General features: G+C 42.9%; 1 protein-coding gene across 2 annotated transcripts in view; it reads right to left on the reverse strand.

Moving 5' to 3' along the window:
- Positions 1 to 2775: 2775 nt before the first annotated feature.
- The window catches only part of LOC114662854 (calcyphosin-like protein), a 34121-nt gene continuing 13533 nt past the window's right edge, over positions 2776 to 23363 (reverse strand). The window contains exons 4-6 of one of the 2 annotated variants that reach the window (XM_051935029.1): positions 20525 to 20734; positions 8996 to 9123; positions 2776 to 2921 (exon numbers count right to left, since the gene is read on the reverse strand). In XM_051935029.1, the coding sequence (XP_051790989.1) occupies positions 9022 to 9123; positions 20525 to 20734 (312 nt within the window). In that variant the 3' untranslated portion in view covers positions 2776 to 2921; positions 8996 to 9021. The remainder of the gene's footprint in view (positions 2922 to 8995; positions 9124 to 20524; positions 20735 to 23363) is intronic. The other variant, XM_051935031.1, reaches the window with a different exon arrangement.

Below are 23363 nucleotides of genomic sequence, written 5' to 3' on the forward strand. Positions count from 1 at the left end.
TTAAAACTGGCCTTTTCAATTTTGAGCTGTGGACCAGTGGTTTGTCTTGGTAGAGTGATATTTTACTCGACTTTCCCCTTTTGTATTATTAATATGTAGCCTTTGTCAGAATGCCTCAAATCTATCATCTCTAGAGAGACTTGAAAATAACTGTCCACCGATGGTCTCAACCCAACCTGATGGAGCTTGAGGGTGACCTGCAAAGAAGAATTCTCCATATCTTGGTGTGTTAAGCTTCTTACGTGACTCCAGCCTGGAATGGAAGCCAAAAGGGCTTCAGCGAAGTACTTCGTAAAGGGTTTGAATACTGGTGTTAATGGGATAGTTCAGGTTTTTATTTTTAATTAATTGGCACAAAGTCTTAAGATCCTGGTTTAACATTTTAATTTTGGGGTTTTGAATGCTGTTTGATCAGGGATAAAACGAATTTAAATGATTTTAGCAGTAGGCCACAATATAACAAAATGTGAAAAAGGTTCAGAATGCTTTCTGATGGCACTGCAAGTCCAGTTTAAAATGACCACAGTGAAGCAATTGTGTGGAAGAATAATCTTAGAGTAACAGAGCATTGACCTTAAAGAAACAGCATAAAGGGTTAATAAATGTCAGAAATCAGCTGAAGTTCAAGTGAACAACAAAATGTACTGAAAGATGACTAAGAAGTCAGCAGATGTCCTGTAAACAACAAGAATGGACAGTTGTTACCTGCACAGAAATGTCAAGGGTGGAGGCTCAACTCAAAGATGTAAGAAGAACCAGAATATAATATAACAGACTTTTATTTTATATACAGTCATATGAAAAGTTTGGGAACCCCTCTTAATTCTTTGGATTTTTGTTTATCATTGGCTGAGCTTTCAACTTCCTTTTAATATCTGACATGCCTTATGGTAACAGTAGGATTTCAGCAGTGACATTGAGTTTATCGGATTAACAGAAAATATGCAATATGCATCATAACAAAATTAGACAGGTGCATAAATGTGGGCCCCCCAACAGAGATATGACATCAATACTTAGTTGAGCCTCCTTTTGTAAATCTAACCGCCTCAAGATGCTGTCCTCCTATAGCCTTTGAGGAGTGTCTGCATTCTGGATGGAGGTATTGTTGACCATTCTTCATACAAAATCTCTCCAGTTCAGTTCAATTTGATGGACAGCCTGCTTCAAATCATCCCATAGATTTCCGATGATATTCAAGTCAGGGGATTGTGACGGCCATTCCAGAACATTGTACTTCTACCTCTGCATGAATTCCTTTGTAGATTTCCAACTGTGTTTTGTGTCATTGTCTTGTTAGAATATCCAACCCCTGCATAACTTCAACTTTGTGACTGATGCTTGAACATTATCCTGAAGAATTTGTTGCTATTGGGTTGAATTAATCCAACCCTCGACTTTAACAAGAGCCCCAGTCCCTGAACTAGCCACACAGTATGATGAAATCTCCACCAAATTTGACAGTAGGTAGCAGGTGTTTTTCTTGGAATGTGTGTTCTTCTTCCGCCATGTAAAGCGCTTTTTGTTCTGACCAAATAACTCCATTTTTGTCTCATCAGTCCAAAGCACTTTGTTCCAGAATGAATCTGGTTTGTCTAAATGAGCATTGGCATACAACAAGCGACTCTGTTTGTGGCGTTAGTGCAGAAAGGGCTTCTTTCTCATCACCCTGCCATACAGATGTTCTTTGTGCAAATTGTGCTGAATTGCAGAACGATGTACAGATACACCATCTGCAGCAAGATGTTCTTGCAGGTCTTTGGAGGTGATCTGTGGGTTGTCTGTCACCATTCTCACAATCCTGCTCATATGCCGCTCATGTATTTGTCTTGGCCTGACAGACCTGCTGGGTTTAACAGCAACTGTGCCTGTGGCCTTCCATTTCCTGATTCCATTCCTTACAGTTACAGAAACTGACAGTTTAAACCTCTGAGATGGCTTTTTGTAGCCTTCCCCTAAACCACGAGACTCAACAATCTTTGTTTTCAGATCTTTTGAGAGTTGCTTTGAGGATCCCATGCTGTCACTCTTCAGAGGAGAGTCAAAGGGAAGCACAACTTGTAATTGACCATCTTAAATCCCTTTATATCTCATGATTGGACACACCTGTCTGTGAAGTTCAAGGCTTAATGAGCTCATCCAACCAATTTGGTGTTGTAAGTAATCAGCATTGAGCAGTGACAGGCATTCAAATCAGCAACATTACAAGGGGACCCACATTTGTGCACAACGAGTTTCTCACATTTGATTTAATTTCATACAACTAAATACTGCTTCAGTAAAAATCTTTGTTCGGAAAACACTGCAGTACTCAGATGTTCCTAGGAAATGAAAGACACACCACTGTTATCTTTTTAGTTGAAAGGAGAGTCAATTATTATGCAGGCTGAGAGGGGGTCCCAAACTTTGTCATATGACTGTAAGTCATTTGGGTTTAAACAAATGAACCAACCAGAGTAAATGTATGCATTGATTGACACTGTATGTAAATTTAATAGTTTATAAAATGAACCTCCGTTCTTTGTTTCTCTGATCATTCTGACCATTCTGCTGTTAACAGACTGCTTTTGAAGAATTGCTCCCTCTAAGGCATTTTGCCGAGGAGTTATTCAAAGATACCATGAACAGCTTTTCTCCTGCCCGATTACTGATTTGTCCTGTTAGAGGACGTTTCTTTCTTTATTAAGATCTTACCTTTCTACCACAGTTGGTACCAGCAGACTTTTGATTTTTTTATTTTTTGGGCCACAACTTAAAGAATATGATCACACAACAATCAGCACAAGACTTTTTATTGGTGTCCTCACTTTTCCAAACCTTTAAACCCCCCAGGATGTTTTCATGCAGAGGAGGAAGTAGGCATCACTGTCAATGGAGGCACTCACTCCAGCGTAGTAATTTAAAAACTCATCCTTGGAGACCTGTGAAAGAATAAAAGAGAAAAAAGTGACCTTGAAATGGGAGAAGGAGATGCTGAACACCTACGAGAGAAGCAGGTCAAGTTTTTGGGTGTGTCAAGAAGGGAGACCAAGCTAAAGGATAGAAAAAACAACACACCAGGCATTGCTCCGCTAGATTGTTTTAGCCATTGTCACACACACGAATGGGAGGTAGTCTAAGTGCTTAACTGGGGATAAGATGCTGAGCTGAGGGTTAACAAACTGCACTGATGCTTTTTCTCCCTCTTCCACAGATTATCAGAAGGGAAGCCAACCTAGAACTCCACCCACTTCTGTTGCCAGACCACGCCCACCTACTGACCTCACTTCCACCTAAGAACCCACCTCTTCCTGTACAGCTCCTATAAGACTGATCCCTCCACCCTTAACATCAGTCTTTATGTTGGCTCAGTCCGTGTTGACGATTCTCAATACGATTACAGGCAGTCCCCAGGTTACGTACGAGATAGGGACTGTAGGTTTGTACTTAAGTTGAATTTGTATGCAAGTCGGAACAGGTACATTATTTTAATAAATGCTATTGTTGACCAACTGTAACCAAGTGCTCTGCCAATGAATGATAGAGTTTCATCTCTCTCTGACCTTTTTATTATTTCTACTTTATTTTCCATGGTGATGGTTTTTCTCTTCTTTACTGTTTCACCAGCACTTGCATCAGATTTGTGTTTCAAAGACATTCTTGAAGGGTGAAGACAAAAGGTTAAGATGAGCTCTTCTGCACAGCACTGTACACGCTATCACAGCAGGATGGCACCCGTCATCAACATGTCTGATGTACTGACGAGAGACAACTTCCTGCTATGTTTGTAACAGTACAAGCAGGCTTGCTATTGAGAATGAATGGGGGCGGCGAGGGGGGGTTCATCACCAGCCCACATCACAGTCACCTCCACTACAGTATGCTCTCTGCAGTGTCCGCCCACCGAGAACGAACATGGCATGAACAAAGGTGGGTAGAGAATTGCCCAACCCCAATTCAACAGGCAGCCATCCAAGGCACACTACAATGCCGCCCCGTTCAGCCACAACTGGGTCACCGCTTGCAGCATTACCAGCTGTGTGTGTTGGGTGGGCAGTGAAACGCCCCCCGTCCGCTCCATCCAGCCTGCGTCCAGTCAGGAGCAGTAGCTGCGGCGGCGTAGTGGGCGGGCAGCGATCCGTCATCCTGCACATGAGCAATAGCTGTGGCCCCAGTGACTATGGACCACGGGTCACCGCTTGCCTCCGGGAATTGCCCGAGGGACACTACACTGCGCGAGCAGCGAAATCACCCCCCTCCAGCCACCGCTTGCAGCATCCCCAGGCCGAAGATGACGGAGTGGCAGTTACTGAGGTGCATGCGTCGCAGCTGCATCCTCGTTCGTAAGTCATAGGTCGGATGTCCGTAACCTGGGGACTACCTGTACTTTGTGTTGCCGACAATATACGGGGTGGATCCCCCAAAACTTTCTGCTTTGTTTCGTTTCACTTACACCATTCATTTTGTAACAGCCATTAGCTTAGAGCTTAATGTAAGGTGGGGTGAAACTGTCACGGGTTCAAACCCCACCACTCATTGACTCTAGCTGCTTTGCTATACACAGATGGTCCACTATGACAAATTGTGTCTTGGGTGGTCATTGTCCTTGCTTAATGACAGAGATTTGGGTTAAGATGGATGAAAGTTAGCAACAAACAAATGTGGAAAAAGATCATTACAGTGTAATCGAAATTTTAAGCAGGAAGCCGAAACCTTTTGAAGCTGTGCAGAAGACAGCAACAAGGTGCATCCCGGGATTTAAGAACATGTCATACTCTGACAAGCCTTTGAGAATTAATCCTGCTTGGTCTCGAGCAGAGAAGACTCCATAGGGACCCAATCGAGGCCTTTATAACGCTCCAAGACATCAATAAAGTAACAATTCTTTGCATTTTTATAGCGCTTTTCTCACTACTCAAAGCACTCAGCAATTGCAAGCTAAGGGCCTTGCTCAAGGGCCCAACAGAGCAGAGTCTCATTTTGGCGTTTACGGGATTCGAACCGGCTACCTTCTGATTGTCAGTGCAGATCCCCAGCCTCAGAGCCACCACTCCACCTGCTTAACAGTTAACAAAGGGAGTTTAATTTTCACAAGGTGCCCTTATTGCAATATGTGTGCAGTAAACCAGACACTGCGACAAATTGTCATTTTATGTTGCGAAAAGTATGTTTTTATGTATGTGCACCCATACCATGTAGTGCCTCACCGGTCAGTTAATGGCTTCCAGTACAGTGGTGCACGACAGATTGAAGCTTGGCAGAGATAATCCAGCCAGTGAGTTCTCCGAGAAGTGACAACAGGTAACCAATTTAAACTGATGAACAAGAATAAAAAAGTTCTTCAGTGCAAATACACAGCATTGGCCCTCTTAAAATGGAACTAAAATTCAGTCTGTATGTCGTATTGATCAGTTCTGAGGCTTAATATGTTTGTCTCATTAAACACACATTATAATAATGGCTCTGTGATATTAATTATTATACGTGAGAGTCGTCGCTTAGCTGATTTGGCTGCATTTCCCTCTTTGATCAAAGGTGTCGTCATTTCCCATTTTTTTCCAAAATGTTGCGTGGGTAAGAGTCACAGATACAGTATACCAAATTGGAGCTAAGGCCTACACAAGAAAGCTAATAGAAAATAAGGTTGGCGTATTTTTGCCTTTTCTTTGTTTTGTTATTTGGTTTGAGGTAAAAATCTCAAGTGAAGGGGACAGACCTTCTTTTAAGTTTTTAACTACCACACTGTCAAGGTACGGTTTGGGGCTCCCAACAGAAAAAGTGTGTAAGCAGTACAGAACTTTTGTAATTACTGGGGGTGATTGGTATTCAAGTGGGACACTGTAAATTATTGTAAATATTTTGTTGCTCTTGGGTTTTATTACATTATGCAAATAACTGTATTCTTGTAACATTTGCATATCTGGTGCAGTAATTTTGAGCACTTAAGATCTTAAACTTTGAGCAAATTGTTATTATGTTAGATAACAAAAGTTGCTGAGGTTGGGAAAGTAAGTGAGAAAGACAAATGTCACTGTGAATCATGGAGGGGGAGACCCCATACTAAAGAACTCAAGGCCCTTGTAGGGTTGACGCAGCTAGAGTAATAAATAAGCAGTTTGTAGTTATCTTGTTGTGAAAAAATATATAAAACTGCTAATATTTCAAAACAACTAGATTTGTTACACTGCGGTGGGCTGGCGCCCTGCCCGGGGTTTGTTTCCTGCCTTGCACCCTGTGTTGGCTGGGATTGGCTCCAACAGACCCTCGTGACCCTGTAGTCAGGATATAGCAGGTTGGATAAGAGATGGATGGATTTGTTACAAGATTACTATTTGGATGATAATGGCAGTGGTCCAGATAGTGGCAATCAATTGGATGATGTGGAGCCTGTAAGGTCTGGCACTGATGTGGATCTCTGCCCCAAAGTGGTTTCTTTGTCACAAGCCACCCGACTATGTGGACATTCTGCCACCCACTGAGCGCAAACCATCACCAACTACTAAAATATGCTGTGTGCAACAAGAATGGACGACACAAAGAAATATGTTATGTTTACAACACATGCTTCTAGGCCTGAACTGTGCGAGGTACCATGCTTCTAGGACTCTCATTCAATTGCAAATTTTTAGTCATGTTGCTGGTCAAAATAAAGTAATTAACAGTCTCTTTACATTTTTGACAGAGTTACTGTTGATAATAAAACTGTTGCTTTGTAATGTGTTACATTTTACACACATTTTGCAGGCAGGCAACATGTTCAAGTACCTGCGGTGACCCATTGTGAGAGACATCAAAAAGCGTTCACAACCAATTCCCATTAATTACAATGAGTCACGATCCTTCGTGACCCCACACCAGCAACCCATAGCCCATAGTTTAAGAAACTGTGGTCTATAACAGACAATTGTTTGAGGTGAAAAGCATACGCTGGAGGAAACTGCACCCCTGGGGCTGAAAGGATGCTGTGGGGGAAGACGAGCAGTGAGGTGAAGCACATAGCCGGGCCTAATTTAAAATGGCCGAATCTCACAAAAATGTTTTGCTTTTTGCATTTTTTTTCCCCCCGTCATAAAATGGCATGGATATGTGGTTTTACAATATGTGTACAATCTCAAGACACACATAAATACTTGATATTGCTTTGACTTGGACACTGCATGTATTTGGTAAGTTTAAGTTTTCACGTTTGGATCACAAGCACCATCTGCTCCACTGTAAATGTCAAGAACAGAGAAGGTGGTTTTCTTAAATATATAATAAAAAATATCAGTGGTACCTGTCTAAGACAGGTAATAGAATAATTTAAAAATATTTTCTCTCTCTTGTTCTGTGTGTACCTTCAGTGACTTTCCTCTGTCTTCATGGCTGTATGAACGTCTCTTCACTGGCGTTCTCTTTCTCAAGTGCGTTCCTGTAAAGACTCGTTATTTTTGAGGCGCCTTTCTCCCCTCCCATCTGGTTTTACACATTCTGAGTTGAAGGCGTCTCTGTCAGCATGCACCTTTACTCCTTCTTGTGTGTCTCACACTAACACTTCCTCTTTCATTGCAAAATCAAAGTCAAGCTGACCAATCAGATCATCTTTGAGGAACTGGACTCACAGACCTTAGTGCTTTATTGCATAATAGAAGCTTTGTTTTCAAAGAATATGTTATGTAATAATTTCATATATACTATACCTAGCTGTGTAAGCCCATGCTGTAAAAAGCCCGGGCTCCTAGAAACCATAGATTCTGGCACTTCAGTCAATCGCATCGGTTGTGCATTAGCATCTAAGCGAGGTTCTCTCTCCTCGGAGGTTTCATTTTACCAAAGTGTTCGCCTCCATTGTCTGTCAGCAGCTAAGCGAGTTTCTCTCTCCTCCGAAGTTTCATTTTGTCGATGTTATCGCCTCGCGTGTGTATTATCAGCTAAGCGAGGTTCTGTTTCCTCGGCAGTTTCATTTTGCCGACGGGTTTGCCTCTGTTGTCTATCAGCGGCTAAGCGAGTTTCTCTCTCCTCTGAGGTTTTGTTTTGTCGATGTTATCGCCTCGCGTGTGTATTAATGTCTAAGCGAGGTTCTCTTTCCTCGGCAGTTTCATTTTGCCAAAGTGTTCGCCTCCATTGTCTGTCAGCAGCTAAGCGAGTTTCTCTCTCCTCCGAGGTTTCATTTTGTCGATGTTATCGCCTCGCGTGTGTATTATCAGCTAAGCGAGGTTCTGTTTCCTCGGCAGTTTCATTTTGCAAAAGTGTTCGCCTTCATTGTCTGTCAGCAGCTAAGCGAGTTTCTCTCTCCTCTGAGGTTTCATTTTGTCGATGTTATCGCCTTGCGTGTGTATTAGCGGCTAAGCGAGTTTCTCTTTTGTCGGCGGTTTTCACTTTGGTGACAGAGTCGCTTTCATTGAGTTTCATTGCTGCAGCCTCGCACTTCCGGGCCGGACACACACAAACACACTTCCACACGTAGATGTTTATATATAAGATTTGAAGAAATAACTGACTTTTTTTTTTTTAACTACAGAAAAAATTATCATTAAAAACAATTAGAAATTAGGAAAATTTCGCAAAACAGCAAATTATTTCAGTTAAATGCTGAGAAGCTGGGCACTGGGCACTCGCTGAAACAACTCACACCACCAACTCTGTAACAGAATTCCTGGAAAGTGTGATAAAAGAAGAGAAAAGCACAGTTCTGAATGAAACATCCAATTGGATTGACCTAAAATGTCAAGTGTTTTATTAAACATTATCAAATGAAACCTGTCTGGCCTTGACGTCAGTGTATCTGAAAAAAAAAAAAAAGGTCTCTGAATGCAACCAGTCGAGATGTTAGCAGTTTTAAGCTGGAGGCTGAAGGTTTCCTAATGGATATGCAGACAGACATATTAGTTAGTCACTGGCACAGAGACTGGACTTGGAATCATTTGAAAAAGTAAAACAGTCCTTTCCAGTAGCTTGTGAGTCTCCTGCACAATTCTGGCCATCCTGCAAACACATCATTAAAAATGAGTACAAAAAGAAGATGAATGTTCATTACCATGGCTTGAACTTAGCCTGAGCAGCCTACAGCTTCCATGCATTTCTCATCATCACAACAAAATAGCCATCGCTGTCGATGGAGGCGCTCACTCCACTGTAGTAGTTTGTGAATTCTTCCAGTGTCACCTGTGAGCACAGACAAGGAGGGTCACAAACATAACACAGTATAACATGACAATCTCAAACATGCTTTATCCAATTCATGGTAGCAGGTAGCCTGGAGTCTATTCTGGCAGGACTGGGTGCAAAGTAGGAAATGGCACAGGACAAGATAAAAGGTCGTCTCAAAGCCTACTCACGAATACAAAGGGGCAAAATTGGAATCATCAACTCAACCAACTTTACTCAGCTTTAGTGATGTTAGAGGCAAACCCCACTGGGAGAACTTGTTAACCAGGAGTAGGACTTGAGCCCAAAACATTGAATTCCTAAAACAAGAGCGATTACTGATGTGCTACTAATAGAAGCGATTGTTAAGAAAAATAATGAGCTGCACATGACAAGAACAGAAGTATCAGAGACAAGTCAGCATGGGTTAAGAAGATACTGGAATTTTCTGAGGAAGCAACAAAAGCACGTGATAAGAGAGGTGCATAATCAATTAGCTCTCTTATCTCGTATGCAGCTTTCTTATCTTGCGATTGTGTGCTTCCTTAAAGCATAATGGTGACACACAACCTCCCTGTCTGAAAAGATGTGGACTGGGACCTCCCTGTCTGAACTCATGCTGACTGTTCACTAACACTCCTGTTCTCGCTACATGCTGCTCGATCTTTTCCTAAATAATTCCTTCCATTAAATTACCTCTGATGCACGTTAAGCTTGTTAGCCTGTAGTTGTCTGGATCTGGCCAACCACCCTCTTTAACATGCAGGATAAGATTTGCCATTTTCCAAACCTTTGGAATTTCTCCAGTGTGCAGTCAGAGTTTATATTTACACTTATTAACCATCTTTAGTACTCAAGGGTACTGGTGATATGTTAACTTGTTTAATCTGAGCTACACGTCTCTCTCTCTATATAAATTTCCAAATCTCTGAGTACCTCCTTAGCAGTCCCTGTTACTTTTGGGAGGTTACTGGCGTCTTTAAACATATAAACTTAAATAAATTTCAGGTGCAAAGCAGTTTCTATTTCACTCTATGTATCTTTTAGCTCATCTTTACTCTTCCCAACACTCTTCACTTACTCCTTGACAGTTCTTTTACTGCCGAGTTAGGGTTCTTACAGTTATAAAGGCCACACCCTAACCAACTGAATACAACTTACTTATAACACTCAAACTTGAAATAATGTGTAGGAGTTTAAGGAAGGATTCTAAAGAATGTATTGGAATATACAGTGCATCCGGAAAGTATTCACAGCGCATCACCTTTTCCACATTTTGTTATGTTACAGCCTTATTCCAAAATGGATTAAATTCATTTTTTTCCTCAGAATTCTACACACAACACCCCATAATGACAACATGAAAAAAGTTTACTTGAGGTTTTTCCAAATTTATTAAAAATAAAAAAAAACGAGAAAGCACATGTACATAAGTATTCACAGCCTTTGCCGTGAAGCTCGAAATTGAGCTCAGGTGCATCCTGTTTCCCCTGATCATCCCTGGAGATGTTTCTGCAGCTTCATTGGAGTCCACCTGTGGTAAATTCAGTTGATTGGACATGATTTGGAAAGGCACACACCTGTCTATATAAGGTCCCACAGTTGACAGTTCATATCAGAGCACAAACCAAGCATGAAGTCAAAGGAATTGTCTGTAGACCCCCGAGACAGGATTGTCTCAAGGCACAAATCTGGGGAAGGTTACAGAAAAATTTCTGCTGCTTTGAAGGTCCCAATGAGCACAGTGGCCTCCATCATCCGTAAGTGGAAGAAGTTCGAAACCACCAGGACTCTTCCTAGAGCTGGCCGGCCTAACTAAACTGAGTGATCGGGGGAGAAGGGCCTTAGTCAGGGAGGTGACCAAGAACCCAATGGTCACTCTGTCAGAACTCCAGAGGTCCTCTGTGGAGAGAGGAGAACCTTCCAGAAGGACAACCATCTCTGCAGCAATCCACCAATCAGGCCTGTATGGTAGAGTGGCCAGACGGAAGCCACTCCTTAGTAAAAGGCACATGGCAGCCCGCCTGGAGTTTGCCAAAAGGCACCTGAAGGACTCTCAGACCATGAGAAAGAAAATTCTCTGGTCTGATGAGACAAAGATTGAACTCTTTGGTGTGAATGTCACGCATCACGTTTGGAGGAAACCAGGCACCGCTCATCACCAGGCCAATACCATCCCTACAGTGAAGCATGGTGGTGGCAGCATCATGCTGTGGGGATGTTTTTCAGCGGCAAGGACTGGGAGACTAGTCAGGATAAAGGGAAAGATGACTGCAGCAATGAACAGAGACATCCTGGATGAAAACCTGCTCCAGAGCGCTCTTGACCTCAGACTGGGGTGACGGTTCATCTTTCAGCAGGACAACGACCCTAAGCACACAGCCAAGATATCAAAGGAGTGTCTTCAGGACGACTCTGTGAATGTCCTTGAGTGGCCTAGCCAGAGCCCAGACTTGAATCTGATTGAACATCTCTGGAGAGATCTTAAAATGGCTGTGCACCGACGCTTCCCATCCAACCTGATGGAGCTTGAGAGGTGCTGCAAAGAGGAATGGGCCAAACTGGCCAAGGATAGGTGTGCCAAGCTTGTAACATCATATTCAAAAAGACTTGAGGCTGGAATTGCTGTCAAAGGTGCATCGACAAAGTATTGAGCAAAGGCTGTGAATACTTATGGACATGGGATTTCTCAGTTTTTTATTTTTAATAAATTTGCAAAAACCTCAAGTAAACTTTTTTCACGTTGTCATTATGGGGTGTTGTGTGTACAATTCTGAGGAAAAAAATGAATTTAATCCATTTTGGAATAAGACTGTAACATAACAAAATGTGGAAAAAGTGATGCGCTGTGAATACTTTCTAGATGCACTGTATCACCAACAGTACACATTTTACAACTGATTATAATATTGGATGGATGGACTCAATTGGAGCAATACGGGGAGAGATTCCACCAGGACATTGGTCAGATGGATTGAAAAGTGGTGGGAGTCTGTGCTGACGGACATTTATTAGTAATTCCACTGTGAAACACCTTCCGGGGATTATAAGAGGGGAAAAAAACTACTTATTGCAAGTAATTATTATATTTAAAACAATCATATGTCAAATGTTAAATTATGTTTAATTCTAAATAAATAATTTTAAAATTACTTTTTTCTATAAAATAGTGTTCACCTCTCAAAAACCGGATGTGACACAGCAGTTCTGTTGCCACAGTTGGATTCAACAACTGTAAATCTATAAAGAAACCCTAAACTTTTTGACAGGAGTGAAAAACAATTTTTTTTTGTTTCAGACCAGTATGATCCAGTTTTCCAGTTTCAGCTGATATAATTCTTAGGCTGTTTACTGGTGAATTTCCAAAAGGCTCATCCAAGGGGCACTGCACTAAAATGAAGATGTGATATACTTTATCGATCTGCAAGGAGATGTTGTCTTTTTGCATGACCTTTGAAGATCAGAGCACAGGGTCAGCCATAATGCAGCCCCCTTGGAGCCACTTTCAGGTTATGGGCCTAACAGAAAAAAAAAATCCATTCTACAGTATTGGGATTTGAAGTGGCAACCTTCCAGATACCAGGGCCACAGAGCCACCATTACACTCTCAGATATTTGGATGTATTTTCTTCATCATTAATTGTCAGGCTGGCCACCTGTGATCATGGGTGTCGTAGTGGATGGGAGAAAGGGTAATGACTACCCCGGGTCCACGGTGGGTGGGCCTTGAAGCATGGAATGAAAAGTTTCTGTTTGAGAAGAAGGGGCCCACAGAGACTGCTTATGTATGGGCCCAGAGGTCTGTGCTGCACCCCTGCCTGTGACTGAGTCTCGCTGGCCTAAGAAGATAAAGACTGCAATCTGTAACTGCTCAAAGGCTACCCTCCGGATACAAAGCTCGCTGTCTGGACTTAGATTAGAACCGTTCAGGCTGTACGCCTTCATCTAGTTAATAATAATAATGCATTTTACTTATAAGGCACTTTACATTAGCAATAAATCTCAAAGTGCAACATGAAAAGTTTAAACAAAGGCAAAGCAAGATAAAACAACAATAATTATAGCATTCTTGTTAATAAGCTTTCCTAAATAGAAAAGTCTTTAGCCGTTTTTTAAAACGGCCCACAATCTGCTGTGTTCTCAGGCTCTCTGGTAGGACATTCCAGAGCCGTGGAGCAGCCACTGCAAAGGCTCGGTCACCCGTTGTATGAAGTTTGGCCACAGGGGGGCGAAGGCGGTAGGTATTTGTAAAACGGAGGTTTCTTGTAGTGGATTGTAATAGAAGGAGTTCCTTGAGATATTGTGGAGCAGTTCCATGGATACATTGGTGAGTAAAACTGCTGGAGTATGTGAATTTCCCCTTAGGATTAATAAAGTATCTATCTAAACAAACAGAGTTTAGATGCGATGCAGAGATGGATAGGGAGCCAATGAAGTGACCAAAGGATTGGTGAAATGTGTTCCTATTTCCACACCCTCATCAGGATCTTTACAGCACTATTTTGAATTTGTTGCATCTTTTAAAGGCTCTCGTTGGGTATCCCGATGAGGAGTGCATTACAATCGTCCAGTCTGGAGGAGACCAAGGCATGAACCAGCTTATCAGCATCACAGAGCAAGAGGTAGGGACGGAGTTTGGCTATATTGCGGAGATGAAGGAATGCAATTTTACTGAGGTGATGGACATGTGTATCAAATGACAGATGGGAGTCCAACTTGACACCCAGATTTGTAACTGAAGGGGAGAGGGCAATGGTACGGTCAGAAAAGGAAATACAATTTACAGAGGAACGAAGCTGATGGGGGGTGCCAATTAAAAGAGCTTCAGTTTTGGTGCTGTTCAGCTTGAGGAAGTTCTTGGACATCCAGGCCTCAATCTCATCCAAGCAAGAGGAAAAGTTGATGGAGGTGTAAGAGAAGTCGAATCCAGTCTCACAGAGCTACATATCATCTGCATAGCAATAGAATGAAACTCCATGCTTGCGGATGATGTGACCCAGGGATAGTATATAGATATTAAAGAGGGTCGGCCCAAGGACCGATCCATGTGGGACCCCACAGGTGACAGTGTGGGTACGAGATTTAGCATCCACCAAGGCCAAATACTCAGCCCTATCTGTAAGATAGGACTCGAACCACTCCAGAGCAGTGCCAGAAAGTCCAATTGTATAGTGAAGATGATGGAGAATATTATGATCTACCGTATCAAATGCAGCTGTGAGGTCCAGGAGGATAAGGAGTGATGGAGAGCCCTGGTCAGCAGCCATCAGAAGGTCATTGGTGACTCTGACTAGGGCTGTCTCTGTTAAGTCCTTGTTTGTTTGTCTGGTTTCTCTGCGAATTACCAGACATGAAATCAAAACGTGTTCTCACCGAAACTACTTATTGTTTACTGAGAATCGAAATCGCAGAGGGGTTAGGGCAGAGGTAATCAACTGGAGGTCCACAATGGCTGCAGGGTTTCGCTTTAACCGGTTGATTGATATGAACCGTGTATTTAATCTCCTTAGTGCTAGGCCCAAGCGTTACTAGAGCAGCTGTACAGATGCATCTTGCATAAGCGTTAGAACTGAGAATCACTCGGGCTGTAAAAGTGCGGTCGGTATTGCCATTCTTTGGGATGGATGGATGGATGGATAGATAGATACTTTATTACGTCCGAGTGCAGGTTTTCACTAATTATGAAATACCTGCACTTTACCAACAATGGAGACTTTGATTAAAATACCCATCCAGCACCCAAACTGAAGAAAATTTGGGAGATATACCAGGCAAAATTTCAGAGCACTTACATTCTGGACCATGATGACAGCATTGATGAAAGTCTCATGGCTTATACAGGCAGACTGTCATGGATACAGTACATCACATCAAAAAGAACGAGATTTGGCATAAAGTTTTACGAGCTTTGTGAATCTAAAATGGGATACATTTGGAAGTCGGTTCTGTACACAGAAAAAGGGACAACATTTGATCAGAAATACAATCGGTACGGCATTGCTACACCATCGATGCTGACTTTGTTCTTTATTTCGCCTTATACAATTTCTTGTATTAGGAATTTGGTAGTTTTCGCATACCCCTTGGGGTCAGAGCGCAGGGTCACCCATTGTACAGCACCCCTGGAGCAATTACAGGTTAAGGGCCTTGCTCAAGGGCCCAGCAGAGCAGTGGCTTTTTGGAAGTGACGGGGATTCGAACCGGCAACCTTTGGGATACCAGTGCAGATGCTTAGCCTCAGAGCCACCACTCCGCCCATTTGATAGATGTTTTGCTCAATAGTGTAATGATGGACAGCTTTTATACTTTGCCAGAGCTATTTGACATCTTGGTGCAAAGAAAGACTGACCCATATCTAACAGTCCGTCCTAACCGTCGTACCATTTTTGAAAACTTTGGCAGAGCTAAATCACAGCGAGGTGCCCTAGTAGTTTGGCAAAAGGGTAAAGTGTTTGCGCTAAAATGGAAAAACAAGAAAGATGTTTGTCTTCTTAGCACCATACATAAGGCAGCTACAGTCACTGGACAGGAAAAAGATGGCATACAAGTTACGAAGCCTTGTGGTGTGCTCGACTACAACAGCACGATGTGCAGCGAAGATTACGCGGAGCAAGAATTTACTTTCTATCCCGTTATGCAGAGGCAACAAAAGAAAGAAATACTACAAAAAGAGATTTCGTCATCTGGTGGAACGATGCAAGTGGAGTGCATTCGTGTTCTACAAACAAAAAGCAGGCGAAACGGAGTCTCATGCAAACTTTACATGCCAGCTTGAAGAACAAATCTTCGCCGCACATCCACCGAGCACACTACCGCTAAAGAGACGCGTTCGACCCGGCATATCGCGGATCAATACAGAGCATCTTATTGGTAGACATCCATCCATCCATTATCCAACCCACTGTATCCTAACTACAGGTTCACGGGGGTCTGCTGGAGCCAATCCCAGCGTACACAGGGCGTAAGGCAGGAAACAAACCCCGGGCAGGGCACCAGCCCACCGCAGGGTGCTCACGCACACACCCCAAGCACACACTAGGGACAATTTCGGATCGCCAATGCACCTAACCTGCATGTCTTTGGATTGTGGGAGGAAACCCACGCAGACACAGAGAGAACATGCAAACTCCACACAGGGAGGACCCAGGAAGCGAACCCAGGTCTCCTAACTGTGAGGCAGCAGCGCTACTCACTGCGCCACTATATTGGTAGACATTTTATTGATGATTATATACCACCAACACAAAAAAAAAAACAGAATCCAACTCGTACTTGTGCAGTGTGCTGTTCAAAAACTGATAAATCTGAACGAAAATCCGAAAAGAAACACACAATTATTGACCCGACTATGACGTTGGATTGTGTCTTTCACCGGTGCTTTAAGATTTACCACACAATTATAATCTCAAAATGAGTCAAACGGTTATGGTAATATTACTGTTATTATTTTTGTTATTATTGTTCATTTCACATTGTTATTTGTATTCATCATCACTATTATTATTTGTATCATCATTATACTTTTGAGTTCCCTGCCTTGTGCCCTGTGTTGGCTGGGATTGGCTCCAGCAGACCCCCCGTGACCCTGTGTTCAGATTCAGCGGGTTGGAAAATGGATGGATGGATGGATTTAATAAAAATGTAATTTTTCGTGCCAAAAAAAAAAAAAAAAAAAGCATTTTACATATTTTTTTGGAATAAACTGCAACCCTAAAGAGGTTAATACTAAACCGTCATGCTTTTTGGGATCAGATAACTCGTTTGTTACGATTTAGAGCCCTTAATTGCCTATTGTAGCTTTAAACAGCTGCATTCAGGCTCTAATTGTTGTCCGTTTTCTTAACCCACCATCAGTTAACAATGGGGTACAAATGACAAAGAACCAGCAGCTCTGCAGCTGACGCACTTCCTTTTGAAGTCGAGTATATACATCATGAAAGGATCTGTGTTAATACAATGTCTTGAAATAAATAAGAGAAGTGAAGGACCGCACAAATATGGGTAAAGCTCTCAGAAATGAAAAAAAAAAAAAAATGTATAAAATTTTTGTCCTGAAAGAATGAAAGCACTAACAAACCATATAATTAAACACACAATTTCATTATCTGTTAGGCCTGACTTTGAATTACGAAATTGATGGTAACGAAAATGTGCAGCCACTGCAGACCTCCAGGACCATCACTGAGTACCCCTGGGTTAAGGGCAGTTTTTTTCTTTCCTTAATTAGCAGCCAAACAATAATGAGATACAAAATGAGCCAACACATGACCAGTCAATCGGTGCCCATCATTCGATATCTGAAAATAAAGAAAAGTGAAGATCTCAGTGATGTTGATCTGCTCAGGTCCTCAAAACATTTGGACGGTGCTCTTAGAAGAAAGAAAATCAACAATGTTGGACATGTGGAAGAATCGGAGCACCAGCAAGCCATGGAACTAAATAACGGGTTAAATAATAACTAAGAAACTGGTTAGAGTTTGAGGCAGGAAGATATGCATATGGGCAGCATGGTGGTACAGTGGTAGCGCTGCTGCCTCGCAGTAAGGAGACCTGGGTTCGCTTCCCAGGTCCTCCCTGCGTGGAGTTTGCATGTTCTCCTCGTGTCTGCGTGGGTTTCCTCCCACAGTCCAAAGACATGCAGGTTAGGCTCATTGGTGATCCTAAATTGTTCCCAGTGTGTGCGTGTGTGTGCCCTGCGGTGGGCTGGCACCCTGCCTGGGGTTTGTTTCCTTGAGCCCTGTGCTGGCTGGGATTGGCTCCAGCAGACCCCCCGTGATCCTGTAGTTAGGATATGGTGGGTTGGAAAATGACTGACTGACATTTATATAGCGCTTTACATAGACAGTGGGAAGCCACTTTAACCACCACCAATGTGTAGCACCCACCTGAATGATGCAACGGCAGCCATTATTGCACCAGTACCCTGCCCACATATTACCTATTAGGCACTGAAGTGGTGAGAAAGAGAGAGAGACGATTAGAGACAGGGGATGATTATTGGGACAGAATGGACAAGGCCATGATGGGTAATCGAGTAAGGACATAGAGATAAACCCAACTGTTTTTGAAGGGTGCACAGAGATCTTTTATGACCACATATAGTCAGGACCTCCGTTTTACATCTCATCCGAAGTCCTCCCTGCATGGAGTTTGCATGTTCTCCTCGTGTCTGCATGGGTTTCCTCCCACTGTATCTCACTGGCGATCCTGAATTGTGTTGGGTGTGTGGGTGTGCCCTGCAGTGGGCTGGCACCCTGCCTGGGTTTGTTCCTGCCTTGCGCCCGGTGCTGACTGGGATTGGCTCCAGCAGACCCCCCCCGTGACCCTGTAGTTAGGATATAGTGGGTTGGAAAATGACTGACTGACTGCGATCTGGATATGTTATTTATTGATTTGGAGAAGGGTTATGATAGGGGGGGGGGGGGCACATCAAGATGTCTGGAGGTGCAACAGAGAGAAAGGAGGACCACAGAAGTGTGTGAGGATTGTCCAGGATATGCATGAGGGAGTGAGGACCCAGAGAAGACCCCAGTTAGGACAGGGATCTTCTTGAAATTCTTATCTCTTTGTCTGGTTATGGATTTGTGGACTCATGGAATAAAAGTCCAATCCCCCCTGGTGCAGGCTTTCTACTGAAGACATTGTGTTGTGTAGCACCAAATGAAAGAGGAAGTGGAGAGGAAGATGGGAGAATGCAGAAGGGTTTGGGAAGATAGAGGATCGAAGATAAATAAGAAGAAGACAGAATATCTGAGGTTTAAAGATTATCGGGATTCAGAAGTTAGCCTGCTGTGTGAGCTATTGAGTGAAGTGGTTTAAATATGCAGGGTCAGTGGTAGACCAAGATGGAGAATTAGACGCAGAGATAACCCACAGGGTGCAGTGTACATGGTATCAGGAATATTGTGAGATCAAAGAATTAAGACAAAGGCTAAAGGTCAGGTTTTGAAGGCAGTGGTAAGTCCAGCAGTGATGTATGGAGCTGAGACATGGGCAGTAAAGGCGGAACAGCAGGAGAAGAAGTTGGATGTGGCAAAAATGAGAATGTGGAGATGGATGTGTGGAGTTACAAAAAAAGACTGGAATAAGAAATGAGACAATCAGAGGTACAACAACAGTGGGAGAGACAGCTAAGAAAGTATAGGAAAGCAGGATGAAGTAATGTGGACATGTGATGAGGAGAGACAAAGAATATCTGGGCAAAAGAGTGATGGGAGTGGAAGTCCAGGGGAAGTGAAAGCAAAAGAAGCCAAAGCAAAGACGGATGGATAAAATAAAACGAAGATCTGAAGGAAAAGGGCTTGAGTGGGGAGGGGGTGCAGGACCGAGCTGCATGCTGAAGGCTGATCAGGCACATCAACCCCACACAGAAGTGGGAAAAGATGAAGAAGAAGAATTAGAGGATGTTTGAGACCCCAACTTAGCTGGTCATCCGTTGGCTTTCTTCACATCTCATTTCTGTTTGGGTTTTGTCTAAGAAGAAAACTGAAGCAAATCAGAGGAGTGAATCTTAAAAAAACAAGTCAATTAAAATAAAGGGAAAAGAAGTTCATTAGCAACAAAAACTGGACACGAATTAAGAAAAGGGTTAGAATGAGAACCTTAAGTCAGCGCTCCAGGGCTGTCATTGAAGACCTCGGTTTTAGGGGCATTTCTTCTTGTTCATCAATAAGAAAAAAGCAAAAAGTGGTGCTAATGTAGTGCCTTTCATGACAACAGCGGTCCCTCTAATAAATTAAATCCTTAATATCTAATAAAATGAGGAGATGTGTGCCACAAAACATTACCCTTTTTACAGGATATAAAATAAGGGAAAGGCGTTCATAACACATTTCAAGATCCCTACCATATTAAAAAATGTATTATTGCAAGTAGTATAATTAATTAATTAATAATATTCCACAGACTGTTAATAGCTGCTTATTCCTTAAGTGCCCCCTTAACTATGTATGGTACTTATATTGATAGACACAGCAGTTTCTTCTAATAATTGTGTTACTTGCTGTCAAGTAAATTTATAAGAATTCTTATAATTCTGTAAAATAGTTATAAACTCAGTCTTGAGTGTTAAATATTTGACATGGCAAAGGGAAGTGGTTGGCACGTTTTGGTGGGTACGTGTGTCCTATAAATGGCAAAGTTAGGGTGGCAGACGGAATGAAGGAATCTGACTTTTCCATAAACTTACATTTTTTTTAGAGGAATGCTTCCTAAAAGAAAAATGGAAGAAGACAATTAGTCTGCAAGCAGGCACCGGCAGGCTAGGCTTGGGTCAAGTTCTGTGTTCTTACAAAAGGCTCCTGTGAAGAACAGATTTGGCACCCAAAGAGACAAAAGGATATCTGTGAAAGATGTGTCCTCCTCGCCCTCCTTCCTAACAGCAAAGGGACCCCCAGCGGGTGACGCATTTCCTCCTCACCTTGCCGTCCTTGTCGTATGGAGAGTCGAAGTTGTCCAAAAAGGCCCGGAACACCTGATCCTCGGTCCACTCTCCGTTCTGATACTTGGGGTGATGCCGGGCATTGTAAACGTTCCTCAGGTCCTCTACTGTCACTATGCCATCCCCTGTCTTGTCCAGTTTCCGGAATGCCTCAGTTATCACCTGTTTCCTGGCGTTGGACATGGGGGGCTAGAAAAGCAGCATAAGGAAGGGCGTTAGGTACACAGAAGCACAACTACCTTGGAAGACCACCATTGTGCCAAGACTTGTCTTAGATGGAAGATCAACTCTATTTATGGAACATCAGAATCAGACACCTACTTAGTCATCTTTAAGGACCACAGTGTGGGAATGAATCTAAATGTGATAAAAACCTGGAATGTCACTGGTTAGCAAATGCATATAAACTACGAACATTTACGGTGGAGGACTTTAATGTGGACAGGGGTCAAAAAAAGCAAAAACATGTCCTTAGATTTTAAACAATTGTCACACATGTGCGTCAGAGGACCTCAGTCAATGTATGTAGTAACCAAATGAGATGAGAGGGGGTGCTGCTGCCAACGTTGTCATCTCCTTTTTTCCCCCACAGTGCCAAGAAGCTTCCTGGTGTAGACATTTGACCCCATCCCTTCCAGGTCCAGCCACCATATAACCCTGGGTGTCCCAGAAGAAAGCACCATGACGGGCTCAAGTGACCTGTGGGACAGAGCTCCACTAGAGGAGACTGCAACCGGCTACTTTTGTTTACTGAATTCCGGCATACGGGGCGCACACCAAAGAGTGTCATTTCTTTTGTTTCATTTTTTTTCCCCCATTGTCAACAGACAATAAAAGGGAAAACCCGGTTGACTCCCCAAAACTTCCTTGCGGTTTCCAGACCCGTCATTCCTGCACCCGGCAACACAATACATTAAACAGCACAAACTGGAAAATAACTAATGACGCAAGTGAAAATGCAGGGAGATTCACTTGAAGGAGGCCCCAAATATTCTGTAATAACTCCTACTAGGACGAAGCAATCTGAACGAAACAACGTGCAATGTGCTCCTCAGTATATGGAGCTTCGAACAAACCAGGATGCCCCAGAGTCGGAGCGATGAGGTAGGCGCTGGACAGCCGTCACGACATTTAACCTCCGTTTGCAACTTCTGGGTGCCTACCACCCGTATCCCTTCTCTGTCACTCGACTTCTCATCAGGATGGTGGTGTACAGTACTGAGGAGCTCGTCTTCATGGTGCAAACCTACTGGGTCACCAATTCATTTAAGCGATGTCAGAATCAACTCAGCCAGGAGCATGGCAGAAACTGAGTCCTTCTTCTGCAACAGGGTCATTTCAAAAGGGTCTTTGGCCACCACGGTTGACGGATCTTCTTTTGGGGTCTGCTCAAAGGAAAAGTCTATCGGAACAAGCCTCGCACTTTGGAAGATTTGAAGGAAAACATCCAACATGAAAGTGCTGCTATTCCCCTTGAGATGCTTGCCGATACGTTCAGGAACATGGAGCACCACGTCGAAATGTGTCTGGCAGAAAATGGAAACCACTTCCAGCATCACATGTAATGCAATCGATTACACAGACGTCAAGGTATAGAGCATATTTTTTTGGATCAGATTGCTTCATATGAACAGTAGTTACAACAGAATATTCAGGGCCTCTTTCGAGTGAATCTCCCTGTACTTTTGAAAGCCTAAATCATAAATGCTTCAGTAATAAGACGTAGCAGGGATGGCAGTTTATAACGCACTTCCCACAGCAACTTAACTCCAATGGAGACCAGTGGAATGTGGGGATGTAGCAGAGTGCAAACACCATGCTTAGAATTTTCATGTTGGGATGACAAGGAGTGTGTGAAGAGTGATGTTTGCAGGTGGCTATAGTTCCTACCATTCTTGTCACCTGAGACTTGGGTTTAACTCTTGGACCCCTCACTGTCTGTGTGGGTTTGCAGTTTTTCTTGAGCTCCCTAAGAAAATACAAGTCAAGTTAATGGGGATCCTCTAAATTGACCTGCTATGTGTGAATGTCAGTGTACTGTGTGATGTATGGTGGTCCCATCCAAGGTTTCTTTCTGCCTTCATGGACTTTTCCATTCTAGTATCACAAGAAGCCAATGGATTTGGACTTTAAATTAATTTAAAAAGAGAAAAGTGTAAGGTTGCCCACTACTGGTAAAGCAGAGTAAAAACAGAGTGGTCACTTCAGCCCCCAGTGTGACTTCCATCTGTGACTCAAACAAGTCTCATCACCTGCCAGGGCTCTGGTTATGGAAATAATTGAAGAGTACTATCTTAGAAACATGATCATAGAAACATAAATAGAGCAAAGAGTTCCTTATACAGGCATCATAGCCAAGTAGTTAAAGCCGATGTCACTTTACACAACGTCTAGTTGTGAGGTATGTCATAATTCTCAACTGTGGTTGCTCATCTCGTTATGAGACCATTTCACATTTAATGAATGTGTCCTGACCCTCCAGCCTTGTTTCTTGACTGCCAATAGTGTGCTGTCTGATGAAGCCTGTGCTGTACGAAGGGTTATCAGGTATGTCGAGTTCAGCCCTTTTTCCTTTCTTTTTTTCATTCTATCACAGTATGTAAAACACGAGACATCAGACAAGTGAGCTACTCTTCGTTTTGTGAGGTCTGAAGCCCCCATGCTTCTTAATTCCTCGTTCCTGCGCTCTATGCATTGTACAGTAGACCCCTGCGAAGTCGCGGTTCAGAGTTTGCAGCCTCAGTCATTCGCAAATTTTTCCTTAGAATCTAATTATATGCGGAAATCACAAAAATCCTCTGCAATATTTATGGCTTTT

Source organism: Erpetoichthys calabaricus, chromosome 12, assembly GCF_900747795.2.
Source record: "Erpetoichthys calabaricus chromosome 12, fErpCal1.3, whole genome shotgun sequence".
Taxonomy (NCBI): domain Eukaryota; kingdom Metazoa; phylum Chordata; class Cladistia; order Polypteriformes; family Polypteridae; genus Erpetoichthys; species Erpetoichthys calabaricus.